A 15,671-nucleotide genomic window follows, 5' to 3' on the forward strand; every position below is an offset into this window, starting at 1 on the left:
TTCATTAGCATGCGGAGGACATTTCGGGTCCAAGAAGACGGCAAGGAAGATTTTGGATAGCGGCTTTTATTGGCCAACCCTCAACAAAGATGCGTACGAGTTTTGCAGAAGTTGTGAGCGTTGCCAACGGACCGGTGGAATATCTGCCCGGGATGAAATGCCGCAGGTACCCGTAATAGTTTGCGAGCTATTCGACATATGGGGAATGGATTTCATGGGGCCTTTTCCTTCATCCTATGGAAATCTGTATATCCTAGTTGCTGTAGACTACGTCTCCAAATGGGTAGAAGCCAAGGCCACAGGCACGTGTGAAGCCAAGGAAGTGGCCAAGTTCTTAAAGAGTCATATCTTCAGCCGATTCGGTGTACCCAGGGCGATCATATCCGATCAAGGTACACACTTCTGTAATCGCACAATTGAAGCCTTGATGAAGAAATACGGTGTGCACCATAGACTATCCAGCCCTTACCATCCGCAAGCAAATGGTCAAGCAGAAATCTCTAACCGCGAGATAAAGAAAATTTTGGAGAAGACGGTGAACACTTCTAGGAAGGATTGGAGTGTAAGGTTAGAGGATGCTCTCTGGGCGTATCGAACAGCCTACAAGACCCCCATAGGCATGTCCCCTTACCGGATTGTTTTTGGAAAGATGTGTCATTTACCAGTTGGAATCGAGCATCGAGCATACTGGGCAGTACAGAAAGTGAATATGGATGCTACAGCCTGTGAAGAGGAAAGGAAGCTGCAACTGCAGAAGCTTGAGGAACTGAGATTGGAGTCATTCGACTCCGCCATGTGGTACAAAGAACGAACTAAATTATGGCATGATCGAAATCTGAGAACTAAGGAGCTCCATGTTGGCCAGAAAGTACTACTCTTCCAGTCAAGATTGAAGCTTATGCCAGGGAAACTCAAGTCCAAGTGGACAGGACCTTACATCATAACTGCACTCCGATCTAATGGGGCAGTAGAAATTTCAAGGAGTTTCTCTAACTCTGAACCTTTCATAGTAAATGGGCATAGGTTGAAAATATTCAGGGATAATAGCGAGGTGGGTGTGGTGGATGAAATTCCACTACAACCACTTACATCGGTTTCATACTGATCAGTAAGATAGGAATTTGGAGTTCCGCGTGGCCAGTTTCCCTTTGAAAATAGTTTGCATATACTGGCCAAGTTGAATTCCAAATTGCCTAAGGAAGTTGTAAATATTGTAAATACGTAATTAATCTTTGCACGCTAGATAATTCCTAAAAATCCAAAAATATTTTCGGGCCTTAATTTTAATTTGAAGTGCACATTGACCAAGGGATTACTTATCTGGTGCTATTTCAAAATTTTATTTAAGTGCCCATTTAAATTAGTTTCTTTTTTAGGTAAGTATAGGAGAAATTATGGAGAGGACGAAAATTTGAATTAATGCTTGTGCAGCTTTTGCAGGGTGACAGCAGGAAAAATGGCGCGTGAGCAGAGGGAAAAGACGCGCGGACCAATCAGAGGCCAGAAACCTCAACCGCCCTTCCCGTCTGAAACGTCGCGACCGGCTACCCCTGATAACCGGTTACAACCACCTGGAACTGCATTCTCTCTCCCACATAACCATACCGCTTTACCTTTTCCCCTCACAAACCCTCTTTTTGCAATTACACTCTCTCTCGAAAAATTCCTCTTTCATCTCCGCCGACTCCCAACCCTAATTTCCAGATCGTAATTTCCGCTCATGGGTAAGAAGGCATTCGCCAAGAAAACCAAACCCAGCTGCCGAGAAACCCCGGAGGCACGACCACAGCCAACCCCACCAGCACCCGTCGCTCAGCCATCGCCCATGGTTTCCTTGGATGCCATGATGACATTTCTTCGCCAACAGGACCCAACTAGGGACTGGACGACGGCTCTGACCAGTTTCGGCCAAACGGGGGGCGTCGGAACCATATCCAGCGAAGCTCCGCCTGCGCCGGTCAGTCATGCAACAGTTTCCGTACCGGATTCGGCAGAACTCGACGCTATCGCCGCACATTACGACTCCGACTCTGAGGAGCGTAAGAAAAAGTCGAGTCCAGGAAAGACAACTCCGGAGGGGAGCGAAGGAACAGAGAAAACGCCCGAAGCGGAACCGGTATTTCAAGAAGTGAGAAGGCCGGAAATAGATTTGAATGAATCGGCCAGAAAACAAGGCCTCATGACAGACGAAGAATTTGACTCGATTCTGAACAGGGTCAACCGGAGAGAAGAGGACACTACACCAATGGCTGAGGGTCTAGACCTCGCATTGGGGGCAGTAGGAAACAGGGAGAAAGCCACATCAGGAAACATACCGGAAGGCCGACCTTTCCAGTTGGTAGGAGGGGAAGGAGAAGTACCGAGTAAAGAAAAAGAACCAGTAGACCCCCAAGTGAAAGCCGGGGATGATAGAATACAAGCAAGAGAGGAAGGTACTGCGTCTACGGAAGTCAAGGACACAGGAACAGAGACAGCGGAGCCAGAAGTAGAAGCACCTCAGGTTGTAAAGCCGATTCCGGTCAGGCGAAAACTGGTGGTGAAAGCAGACCCCAAGGCAGACTCGCCCAAGCCGCAGAGGGTATCGCAACGTTGTTTAGGTAAGTGGGCCTCCAGCAGGGCAAAACCGAACACGGCGGAGGACCCCATAGAGATCGCAAGCGAGGAAAAGCGAGCCACTCCGAAAGAGGCTGAAGGTGAACCTGTTCAAGCTACTGATCAGGAAGACACAGGGGTGTCTCCAGTACAGAACGAACCGGGCACGACAACGGAAGGAATGGCTGGGGGACCGAACCTCACATCAGAGTCAGGAAGGTCTGCTGGATCTGAGAAGGACGAGGCCTTACTCCAAGCTGAGGAGGAAGCCAGGTACCAGATAGAAAGAAAAAGGAAAGGAAAAGCCGTTGTGAAGAACAAGCTGAGTACGAAAAAACCGCGCACCGTGAACACATGCATAGTGATCACGGAGGCTGACCCGAGGACCCCATCAAATTGGCAAACACAGAGTGACAGTGAATATGAGATCAGTGAAGAATCTGAATCCGATAGCGATACGGCCATGGAAGATGAGGAGTACAAGGAGCAGCAACTCCCTAACGATCATCGGGGAATTATTGCATCCACCTGCAGAACCACTCCGATATAAGCGTTGGACGGTGGAGCTCACAGATGACGTGGTGGAGGGGATGAAATTTTTTTACTCCAAGGAGCTCCAATCCATCTATCGCACCAAGAACGCAAAAGGCAAGAAGGTTAAGTGTGGAAAGGTAATTCATCTCCCCTCATTAGATGAATTGAAGGTTCGGGAATCGTTTCTCGCCCTTGTGCAAGAGTTGGGTTTTGAATGGCTGTTAAGAAATGAGAATTTGAATGTTCTGGTCGATTTGGCCAAAGAATTTTTCGCGACCTTTTGATTCAAGGTCACAATGGATTTGGATGTAGAGTGTATCAGTTTCAGAGTATTTGGAGGTGAGATTAGGATGAATTTGATTGAATGGACTGTTCGGCTAGGAATATGCAGTTTGGAGGAGGCCATAGGGCCCGAGTGGAGAGATAGGGAGCGGGGGATTCCCCGCAGGCATGTGGAATTCGAGCCCCAGGTAGCTTGGGAAGAACTTACTCACCCCGGGGCAGGACAGTTTCAGTCCACTATCTCCAGATCTATCCATCTCAACGATCCTAATCTACGCCTGGTTCAACTCTTCTTGGATTACAACATTTTAGGACAGTCCAATTCGATAGTCCGGACATCGATGACGGAGCTGTATCTTATGTGGTGTGCCAAGAAAGGCAGGAAGTTGCACTTAGGGTTCTGGACTGCATACACATGTCACCTCATCGCTACCCACCCAGCACGGAATATTTCCCTCTGCCATATATTGGGAATCTTTGTGAGAAACAACATCACCGTTTCGGAGGACGAAGACTTAACCCCCTTGACGATGGTGGACGCCCCAGGATTGTTTGATACCCTTCTGTTCGACCGGACGAATGCGGTGTACATGAGGCAAGGCGTGCCACACTTCTATGCGATGGGAGAGGAAGCTATACCCACTGCTCGGTTAGCAGTAGCTCATGAAGCACCGGCACACGACCAGAGGCAAGAGGGGATGGAAAAAGCTGTGGAGGAAATAGCGGAGGAAAGCAGACAGATAAGGGCAGAAATGATCGGATTGGCATCAGACCAGGAACAGCGTCAAGCCAGAATGGAGAAGGCAATGGACGAAGTTAGAGAGGAGAATAAGCAGTTGAAGGCAGAGATGGTCAAGCTAGCGGGAGTAGTGGAACGGATGTTGGAAGGGTCTGCAGAGCAGAGGACATTGGCTCAGAGGCAAGATGCTATGGAGACGTTAGTGACTACTTTAGGAGAGGAGAACCATCGATTGATCACGGAGATGGGCCGAATGGCATCCGTGATAGATGAGTTGTTGAAGGAAGTGACCAGTCGGAAGAAGGAACCAGCTACAGGAACAAGCGGCCATGGAGGCCAGGACGATGAGACCCACCCACCAGAGACAATGATAGAAGAGCCCGAGGAAGAGAACGCCGAGGTGCCGGCAGAGGCCGAGGAACCGGCGAAGGTAAATGAAGATCACACTGGAACGGAAGAGGAACCCCTGGAAAAGCAGCCTACACCACCTGCCCCACGGAGGAGCAGGAGACTTCGCTAGACCACCCCCCACCCTGACAAGTTAGTTTTATTTTTAGCTTTCTGTTTGTTTTTAAGTTTTTTTTTTCATAATTGTTGGTGTTAGTTTTTGTTGTGATAGGTAAACTTCTGTGTTTGTTTCTGTGTAGCATGTTTTTTTTTTCTTTTTCTTTTTCTTGTTTCGTACGCATGTTGACTCACACTTAGTCCGTTGCACGGCCTAAGTGTGAGGAGTTTTATATATATGTGTGTTTTGTTGGTCTGTTTAGGTTTTCAAACTCTCCCACTTAGCCTATTCCATAGTCTAAGTGTGAGAAGTTTTAGTTTTAATTTGTTGTTTCTGTATGTTTGTCTATGTGTCCATCATACTGGTCATTACCTTTTCCACTTCACAGCCTTATCTGAGGGCAGACACTTGTGAAGTGGGAGGGGGGACGCAATGACCAGTATGATGAGTATGTGTATATCTGTAGTTTTTGTGTTCGTGCTTGTGTTAGTGTCCTGTTAAGTTTAGTTTTTTTTAATTTGTGTGTTGATTGGGCTTAAAACTCAACCGTCTTGAGCTGACGGTGAAGGGAACTGAGGGAAATAAGACATGCTGGAAAACCGAAACCACCCTCCCTAGTACCTCCTAGTCAGGATAGATGATGTGAGTATGAGAGAAAAGCCCATACTTAGAGCCAAACGCGAAAGCCCTCTTCAAATGTGAGTTATAAGCTTAAAGTGGAACCACTTTCCACAAATATTGAAAAGAAGGAGAGGCTGCCACAATTCGCCTAGGATGAAGTGACCACGGGTAGCAAACACTGAAGGCAGTAGGAAACCCCCTCCGTTTAAAAAAAAAAACCACCTTTAAAACCTTTTTTCTAACTCTTTTACCCAGATAAATACCCCTAGCCACTGGGGCTGTGTGTGTGCGAGGCATGAGGCGAATAAAGCTTACTGGCCAGAAAGATGTGAAAGAGAGCAGACTCCAGCTGGGTAAGAATGTTTGGAAGAAAATCGATCAGGGAGTTATCCCAGTTCCACACAAAAAGAAAAAAAGGGGAGAAGAAAGTATAAGGGTGGCGAAGCCACAAAGGGAAAATAAAAAAAAAGAAAAAAAAGAGAGAAGGAATAAGGGTGGCAAAGCCACAAGATGATACTAACCAGTTGGAAACCCAAGCCAGAAGCGCCAGCTAAGAAGCAACTGATCAGAAGCCTAATGCACACAGTTCCCCCCACATCAATAAAATAGAAATTTTTGAAGACTTAGAGCCTTAGGAACATCTACCCCAAAACACTGCAACCCAATAGCCCCATTACAAGCCTTTAAGCCTTCAGTAGCTGCACGTGAGATCTAAGTCCGAAGCAAGTGTGGTTGAGCATATTGAGAGAATGCGGTCCTAACATTCCTGGTGAGGTATGAGAGACCGAGTGAATCTAGTGTTTGGCCGAGAGTTTGGGCGATCTTGACAAGCGGATATACTGACCAGGAAGGAATGGGGGTGGCAGAAGTTCAAGGCTGTCTAAGGCCGGATTGCACCAGATCCCGGGGTAAGGGATGGTTGAAAATATAGCCCAATCTTTGTGTTTTAGTTTTATTTGTGTTTGTGTGTTTGTGTTTTTTTTCTGTGTTTGACCAAGTGTTTTTCTTTGCGTCGTTGTAGTATAGAGTCTAGTTTAGGTAGAGTCGGTCAGGGGAGTAACCAGGCTAGAATTCGACTTATTCCTTTTTGTTTGTTCTTCACGCTTGAGGACAAGCATGTGGTAAGTGTGAGCAGTTTGATAAGTCGTATTCTAGGCCGCCTAGGTTACGGGTCAGTATGATGTGCATAATTGAATTATATCTGCAAAACTAGTTGCTTAAGCGTGCAGGGTAAGCGTTCTAGCCAGTAGGCAGAGTTTCAGACACTTCAAGTGAAAAGGGCGTCAGGACGATTACGTACTGACCAGTATACATGCAAAAATGGCTCGAGATGGAGAAGGAGGATAGCTGGGACTGCTCAATCACAATTAAGGGCAAAGAAGTCATTTCACCGCAAGGTCTTACCCTAAAAATCAAGGGTAAGCCTCTCTATAAAAGGAAGCCACTTGGAGAGAAAGAGGGGATCGTTCATCATCATCACTTTTAGGAGAGTTCTCTCGGAGTTTAGTCTTTCAGCCCAGTCCAGAATCTCGTTCCTCGCCACTGCCATGGTCACTTGAAGATCTAGATGATCCCGGAGTTCCACATCGTCCGTTCCAGCCAGCAAGACCGTAGCTTAGAGATTTCATCGCCCGGAGTGGCGAAACACTTTTATTCGCTTTCGTAGTTTAATTTACTTGCTTTCCTTACGTTGGATCTTTGCTTGCTTTTGGATATTTTCTGCTTTTGAAGTACTTGTTGAAGATCCGAACGTGTTAATGCTAAGAAGTTGATTTCCGTTCAGTTATGGTGTTGATTCATTTTCCTTCCTATTCCGCCTAGTTAGCTTAGATCTAAGGTTCCTTGGTGTTTTAAGTGCTGAATCTTTTCTTTCCTTGTTTCCGTAGCAATTTCTTTAGTTAAACGTGGAACTGTTCGATCGTGAGTGAATCGCTGCATGTGAAGTTTAGTTTGAGTGCGTTTCGTTTCCTGCTGACCAGTACGCGGAGTTGCAGTTTCTGTGTTTTGAATTCAGATTTGGTGTTCTTATTTGTGGATCTGTGTTCGCGAATTGATAAACTGTGTTTCTGTGTTGAATCTGGAATTATTTTCTGATTTTAGTTTGTGTTGTTGAAGAAGATGATGTCCTAGTCTAATGTTGGGGACCACTTTGCTTTTTAGATGCTTTTTGCTTTTTGTCCTTTACTTTTTAGTTATAACCTGCAGATCTGTCAGCCTAGTCACCACGACTACCACTACCCTCTGAATATTCTGTCTAGCCCAAAATAGAATCCCGTACCTTCCAAATATTTTCTGTTACAAAAATGTCTCCCCATTTCCACGTACACAGCTGCACCTCTACACTACTTTCCCCATTCTAGTCAGTAGGAAATTACCTTTAAGTTCTTGCCTAGGTAGAGACTCAACCCGAGCGTGGTAGCTAACCAAACCATCCAGAATATCACCACAATAGTTTTAACTCACCATCTCTGTGGGATTCGACCCTTACCACCACTATACTGATCAGTAGGAGTGGGTTGAGGAATTTTTGAAACCAGGGCCTAGGTTTAATTAGGATCTCTATCCTGACCAGTAGGATGTATCCTTACTTGAACGACACCTAAGCGCCCTGAACACCAACCGTTTCAATCATGTTATCCTTGAACATTAACACTCTCGTAAATAATCATTTCCTCCGTTCACGAAAAATATTCTCATTTTTTTTTTGGGATATCCACAAAATCATATTTTAAAAATGAAAATTTTCTTATCTCATACTCTACTTACTTTTTCTTCATATCTCTTTTACTTTATCTATTTTTTCCTCCTTCTCTCTTACTTACCTATTTCTCATTAAAATCCGTGTAATCTACAAATTAGATTATTTTTTTGGATCGAGGAAGTAACTGTAACCCCTTTTTAATTCTTTTATGTTGATTTTGTATTTTGTTTTACTTTTAGTTATTATTTTCGTATTTTTATTTAAATTTTGTAATATGTAAAATTAATTTTAAAGTTATAATAAATATCCAATGATATTATAGTTCAATTGTCACTAATTATTTTTGTTTTCCCTTTATAGTAGAGAAAATGCCTCGATCCGATGTTCGAGCACCAGGCACTGAAGTAACCTACGCCATACTCCCAAGAAAAGCTCGAACTACCTTTAAACAAAAGGGTATAAAATATGTTAAATTAGTATGTATTTACTAATTTTTAAACAAACTATATGTAAATATTATAATTACAGATGAATGATATGCTACATACCTTATAGTATGAGCAACACTCTCGTTTGACGCACGTTTAAAGTTGTTCGTTTTGATTAAATCCATATATTTAGTTTGATTCTAATACATTAAAAAATGTTATTGAAATTTTTCATTTTAAAAATTTATAAAAATCAAAGTTTGATTTATTATTTTACTAGTTTATTTGAAATTATAAAGATAACAAGTAAACCGAGCTTTGATTTTTATGAATTTTGTGAAATTAAAAATATCAATAACATTTTTTAATGTATTATAATCAAACTAAATATATAAATCAAAACGAAAAGCGTTAAACATGTGTCAAACGAGAATGATACACATATAAGAAGCACATAATGTATGTAGCATATCATTCCTACGAGCGGAGCCAAGAATTTGTAGGGGTGGGAGCAAATTCATCTATGAAGAAAATTTAAAAACTTTAGGAGGGGCATTTACTGAAAAATTAAAAGAAATAAATTACTCCATATGATAGGCAATATTTATATTGAGGAAAAAATATGAGGTGGGGCAAATGCCCCTCCTAAGGTATGAATAGATCCGCCCCTAATCTTTCCTTATTACTCCATCAGTCCCCAAATAATATGCACTTTAGGTTCGGCACGGGTTTAATGCAAAATTGGTAAAGTAAGAGAGATGTAGAGAGAAAAAGTAATTAAACTATTATTAGTGGAGAATGAGTCTCACTTCAAAAGAGATACGAGTTTTCAAAATTATAAAGTGCATATTCTTGTGGGACGGACTAAAAATGAAAGAGTGTATATTCTTGTGGGACGGATGGAGTGTATAATAAGATTTGGTACGCTTTGGTATTTTCAGATACGTAAAATTATATATTAAAAATAAAATTAACAAATTTAAGTTATGATTATTTATTATGTCCAATTTTTAGCATTTTATATAATAAGAAATGGTTGTTTGGGTATTTTTCGTATGCATAAAATATACTACCTCCGTCCCACAAGAATATGCACTATTTCCTTTTTAGTCCTTCACACAAGAATATGCACTTTCTAATTTTGGAAGTCTTTTCTCTCTAATGAGGTGAGACCTATTATCCACTAACAATAATTTAATTAACTTTTCTCTCTACATCTATCTTACTTTACCAATTTTACATCAAAACCCGTGTCGAACCCAAATTGCATATTCTTTGGGGACAGAGGGAGTACTATCTAATAAAAAAAATAGCATATCCTCTTTAAGGTTACGAGGAATGATGTGCTACATACCTTATGTGAGCACCACTCTCATTTGACACATATTTCCCGTTGTTCGTTTCAATTTATATATTTAATTTGATTCTAATACATTAAAAAATTTTATTGAAATTTTTAATTTCACAAAATTTATAAAAATCAAAGGCTCGATTAACTAGTTTTCACTATAATTTCAAATAAATTAATAAAATAACAAATAATATTTTAATTTTTCATTAATTTTGTGAAGTTAAAAATTTCTATAACATTTGTTAATGTATTCGAATCAAACTAAATATATAAATCGAAACGAGTAACATTAAACATGCGTCAAACAAGAGTGGTGATCACATAAGGAGCTCACATAAGGTATGTAGCATATCATTCCTCAAGTTATAATCATATATTTTTTTAGCATATTTATAAAATAAAAGAAAAAAACAACACAATGCCATAATTCTCAAACTAGTGACATAGATGCGTGAAAACTGAAAAGATTATTTCAAACATATTTCTGTTGCTATTTTGTCATAGGAATATGTATGAAAAATGATATGCTATATACCTTTTGTGAACTTTCTATGTGTGCATCACTCTTGTTTGAAAGAGTGACGCAAGTTTAACGTTGTTCGTTGTGATTTATATATTTAGTTTGATTCTAATACATTAAAAAATGTTATTGAAAATTTTAATTTAACAAAATTTATAAAAATTAAAGCTCGATTTTGCTTGTTTTCTCTATAATTTAAAATAAATTAATAAATGTAATATAATTAATGAATTAATTAACCCATGCTTTAAAAATGAATTAATAAATTGACTTCAAACGATTTGGTTTAGGATGACAATGTGTAGTGCTAAACTTGGTGTTGGGAAAGAGTTGTAAAACTAGAATTTGCTGGATTAATAAAATAGGAAAAAGAATAAAATAGAAATATAAAGAGAAAATAAAGATGCCAAAAATAGAAATATCTCTGTAGCGAGACAACCAAATAAAGAAATCCAGGTCGGCTATAAAGTAACAAAAGGAGTACTATGCTTATTTTTTTATGTACTAACTAGGGGTGGGTCGATACGATATATCGTATCGAAAACGTTGTATCGTATATCGTATATCGTATATCGTATCGAAAATATCGATATGAAAGAATTTCATATCGATATCGTATCGAAAGTTTCGATATATCGAACTTTCGATATGGAGGATATCTATATCGTTATCATATCGATATTTCGATATATCGTACCGAAATTCGATATATCGAAAATATCGATATATATCGTATATTCGATATAAACGATATATCGTACCGAAATTCGATATATCGTACCGAAATTCGATATATCGAAAATATCGATATATATCGTATATTCGATATAAAACGATATATCGAAAATATCGATATATATCGTATATTCGATATAAAACGATATATCGCGATATAAGGAAATTCATATGGTTATCGTATCGAAAACTTACGATACGGTATCGTTTCGTATCGAAAATTACGATATATCAAAAATCCGATAATTTTTCGATATTTTTCAATACGATACGAGCGATATATCATTTTTTCGATATTTTTCCCTAGCCCTAGTACTAACTTATCATTAAATGGGAAATTTTGAAAAATAAGTTATGGGCTATTATATACATTCATTGTTATTATTGGGCCTAATAGGAGGCCTAAAGAAGAAGCCCTAGAAAATTAACAATCCTTATTTCTGCATCACATTTACGTATTCTCCTCCTCCTTCGCGCCTGAATCGCCACAGCCGCACTTCTCCAACCGCCATCCGGCCACAGCCCGCCTAAATTGACTAGTATTTTCTGTGTAAATCAAAATTTTCAGCTGTAGCGTATTTTAATTACCAATGGAGATTGATTTGGAAAAGCTTCCGTTTGATCTTGACTTTCATCCATCAACTAATATCGTCGCGGCTGGTCTCATCACCGGCAACCTCCTACTGTGAGTTCAGTCTCACTTTCCAACTCTTATCATATGAATTACGATGTTGTTGATGCATTCTCTGTTCCTTTCCATTAGGTACCGCTATGATGCAGAAGCTACGCCACAACGGTACAATTTTTCTCCTGGGCAATACAAAATTGTGAATTCATGTGTTTTGTTTAGTTAAACTTTAATGGTTATGCTGATTATCAGGCTGCTGGAAGTGAATGCTCATACCGAATCATGTAGGGCTCTCCGTTTCGTCAACGAAGGACGTGGTAATTTGTGTGCTTTCTATAGTACTCATTGTTTTTTTGGGTTTATTTCGTCCACTGAAATCGGATTTCGTGCTCAGCTATAGTCACCGGCTCTCCAGATTGTTCCATTCTTGCAACAGATGTTGAAACTGGTGCGGCTATTGCACGCCTTGATAACTCCCATGGGTATGTTTTACAACAAAATTTTAGTTTCCGGTTATGAGTCTAGTAACACTATCATAGATGTCGAGACTTTTTGTAATATTACTTGCCAAATATGTAGGGCTGCTGTAAATCGCATAGTTAACTTGACAGAATCTACCATTGCCTCCGGTGATGATGAAGGTTGTATTAAGGTGAAGTTTCACTCACCTAACTATTGAAAATTCAGTCTCGTGACTCAAAGTGCACTATAGCTTTGTGCTATTTTGGAGGGTGTGCTAAATGAATCTACTGTGCTTGTTGTAACTTATACTTGTAAGCTCTGTAAAACTCGAGGAACAGCAATTAAGGGATGTATTTTGGTGGTTAAGTTATCAGAGTTGATCAAGTATTTTCAAACATAAATGCTACTGGGTAGCTCCCTCATAGTGGACATACTTAATGCATTTTTGTTATCCAATTTATTCTTGTCTGCATCCAGTGAAATTTGTACTCTTATCTTATTACTGGTAAAATCACTTTTTTAATTAGTGTGATCTCATCTTGTATGTAGAATAATTACTGATTAGTAGAACTGTGCATTATTATCTAAAATGCAGCATGTATCCCTTGGCACCATCTTTTGCATTATTATCAAGAATTCTGCTCTGGATTTGTTTTTAGTTGAGTAAAGAGAGTTCAGCCTATGTCACCTTCTGTTTCAGTGATAAGTGATGAGTCTGTATTGTTTAGTAGGAAGAGTGTTTTTTTCCCAAGCAGCTAATGGTGAACCATTTTCTTTTAACTGTGTAATGAACATATTTTCAATTTTCGTATTGGTATCACAGGTATGGGATACCAGGCAACGTACTTGCTGCAACACTTTACATGTTCATGAAGAATATATTTCAGATATGACATTTGCATCAGACTCGATGAAATTGATTGGAACAAGGTATGCGTGCATGTCTGTTATTACAAACCTTTCTGGTGAAATCCTTCCAAATGTGGTTTGTTCTGAGATGTGGGCTCTCAAGTTCATCAAGTCTGTTATAGTTGAACTCTGGGATGTGGAAATTGGTCCCCCTCATTTTTCCTTTTTTTTGCCTGCTTGGGAGGCAGGGGTACCTATAAATTTAATTTTCTGAAAATTTGTTACCATGTTCCTAATCCTATAATTCAATGTTCATTTCTGAAACTCAAATTTCATATGCTGGGTGTAGACAGCCCTATTTTCATGTTGAGAATGTAGTGTCTAGCTTCTATTAGCTTCCCAGTTTTATCTTTTGTAAGTTTTGTGCTTTCATGCAAATTCATCACGTGATAACATTTTCTTGAATACATCCAGTGCTTATGATGCCATCCATTTTATGATTTTCCACTTCTCTCATACATGCTTTAAATTTTTATGAAATTTAACACAGTGGGGATGGCACTTTATCTGTTTGCAACTTAAGAAGCAACAAGGTGTGCTCTTTTACTTTCTTCCAGCACTTTGTCATTTTGATCGCATCTGGTTGTCAGTGCCTTTATCAACTACGTTTACTCAATGAAAGAATATATGTTATTAATGTACATCAGGTTCAAACTCGATCCGAGTTCTCTGAGGATGAGCTGCTTTCTGTTGTGATTATGAAGGTTGTTTTTTTTCTTCTTGAAAAGTGAAAGTTGTTTCTAGATTTGCTTTGAAAATAAATGCCTGTAGCATAGAAGAGACCTGCTGAGTTTGCTGTTGTTGCTATTCATTACTCATCAGTGAGTGATGAAGCCTTTTTACTATATCATTCCAGGTTACCTAGTACTCTTTTTTATAAGCCTAACTGTTTCGTTTCTCCCCTTTGGACTAGAACGGTAGAAAGGTTGTTTGTGGAACACAAAGTGGAACATTGCTGTTGTACTCTTGGGGATTTTTCAAGGATTGCAGGTATATGCCTTTCTTAGATGTCTATTTTCTTTATTTGCATGTTGTCCTAACCATATTGGGATGGAATAGAGGACCCTGCAATATCCTTTTCTACTTTGGAATTTGGTTTGCATTACTTATTTTTGGTTGATATTGATAGTAGTTTTTTAATGATTAGTGATCGTTTTGTTGATCTCTCCCCAAACTCTGTTGATGCCATGCTAAAGGTCAGTACATTCATGATGAGGTTTTCCTTTTCTTATAACTTTTTTCTTGCTTCTCAAGTTGTTTGTCTGATGAGATTATTCTAAATTTTAAGCTTGACGAAGATAGATTAATAACTGGTTCAGAGAATGGAATAATCAGGTGAGGTTTTTGTATAAAAACTCACATTCCACACTTAAGTTTAGTTTAAGTAATATCTCTCTTTTTGTCTTTATAGCCTGGTAGGTATTCTGCCAAATAGAATAATTCAGCCAATTGCTGAGCATTCTGAATACCCTGTGGAAGGTCTTGGTATGACACCATTCATTTTTGCAAACTGATAATTTGAAGTTTTTGCTCTTGTAGTCAGAAGCAAAGCAATTCAATAATCTTTTGCATTATTCTCTTTTCTCAGTGCAATTAGTTTTCTTGCCCTGCAGCTTTTTCTCATGATAAAAAGTTCCTTGGCAGCATTTCACATGATCAAACACTAAAGGTCAGCGTCTCTCTACAACTCAACCATTATATTCAATAATGTAAATCTACATTTGGTCTGTCTATCTATTGTTATCTGCATATAGCTTGTTTTACATAATCTATGCTTTCAACTTATCGAGGCCTGTGAATATATATAGCTGTGGGATTTGGATGAATTACTGCAAGGATCTGAAAATAGCATGCCAAACCATTCTGCGGCTTCAGATAGTGATAGCGATGGGATGGATGTCGATGCTAGTATCCCAAAACCCTCTAAAGGTATGCCAATATCTTTAGTCGCATTCTGTTTTTCACTTTATAAACTGCACGGTAAAACTTGAATTTAATTTTCTGGCAGAAATCATTTTAGGTTTCAATAGCATTCTTTGAGTCATGTAACTCGTGTGTTTGTTGATGCATCAATTTTTTTATGATTGAGTTATACAATGAGGTTAAATGTGGCTTGGGTTTAGTTAGATTAAAACTTTCTTAATCTTGTTCTAAATAATTACTACAAATATCTTATGAACTAGTGTGCTCCTGGCAATGTTTGCAGGGACCAAGAGGAAAAATGTAAGCAAGGGAAGCAAACTTGACAATTCAACCAATTTCTTTGCAGACATGTAGAATTGCTGAGTTTTGTTGTTGAATGCAGATTTATTTATTTTGTATTATTCTTATTTTTAGAATAGTTGAATGTAGAAAATTGTGCGACAAGAATTGGCCTTCAAGTGTTGTGTGCTGACAATTTTTTTCACAGATTTATGCACTTCTTTATTATAAGTAGAGTTTCATTTTGTCTTGTGGATGATTTCTGATCTTGTAGTTTTCTATAAAAAAAACATGTTATTTACCATATTCCAGGCCCCAACGTGCATCAAATCAATACTTCCATCCATTCGCTTACAAAATATGGCTTGTAAGTCCATGACATAATTATTGGGGTGTTACGAAAGTTTAGATACTGAAACTGTAGTCAATTGAAACACTTGCACACAAATTAACAAAATAAAA

The 15,671-nt window shown here is 39.2% G+C and overlaps 2 protein-coding genes across 2 annotated transcripts; both read left to right on the top strand.

Annotated features, from left to right (window-relative positions):
• The first annotated feature begins 1,720 nt into the window (after positions 1 to 1,720).
• On the top strand, positions 1,721 to 4,770 carry LOC121803859 (translation initiation factor IF-2-like). The gene is made up of 3 exons (XM_042203445.1): positions 1,721 to 2,116; positions 2,456 to 2,865; positions 4,767 to 4,770. Exons 1-3 carry the CDS (start codon positions 1,721 to 1,723, stop codon positions 4,768 to 4,770), a joined length of 810 nt encoding a protein of 269 aa, XP_042059379.1.
• Positions 4,771 to 11,443: 6,673 nt separating this feature from the next.
• LOC121805378 (WD repeat-containing protein 55-like) lies at positions 11,444 to 15,459 on the top strand. The gene is made up of 15 exons (XM_042205200.1): positions 11,444 to 11,693; positions 11,772 to 11,804; positions 11,889 to 11,953; positions 12,031 to 12,118; positions 12,216 to 12,288; positions 12,922 to 13,028; positions 13,498 to 13,540; positions 13,655 to 13,711; positions 13,921 to 13,997; positions 14,155 to 14,203; positions 14,296 to 14,342; positions 14,419 to 14,492; positions 14,621 to 14,676; positions 14,816 to 14,936; positions 15,214 to 15,459. Exons 1-15 carry the CDS (start codon positions 11,599 to 11,601, stop codon positions 15,282 to 15,284), a joined length of 1,056 nt encoding a protein of 351 aa, XP_042061134.1. The 5' UTR covers positions 11,444 to 11,598; the 3' UTR covers positions 15,285 to 15,459.
• The last annotated feature ends 212 nt before the right edge of the window (positions 15,460 to 15,671 follow it).

Source organism: Salvia splendens, chromosome 5 (genome assembly GCF_004379255.2).
Source record: "Salvia splendens isolate huo1 chromosome 5, SspV2, whole genome shotgun sequence".
Lineage (NCBI taxonomy): Eukaryota > Viridiplantae > Streptophyta > Magnoliopsida > Lamiales > Lamiaceae > Salvia > Salvia splendens.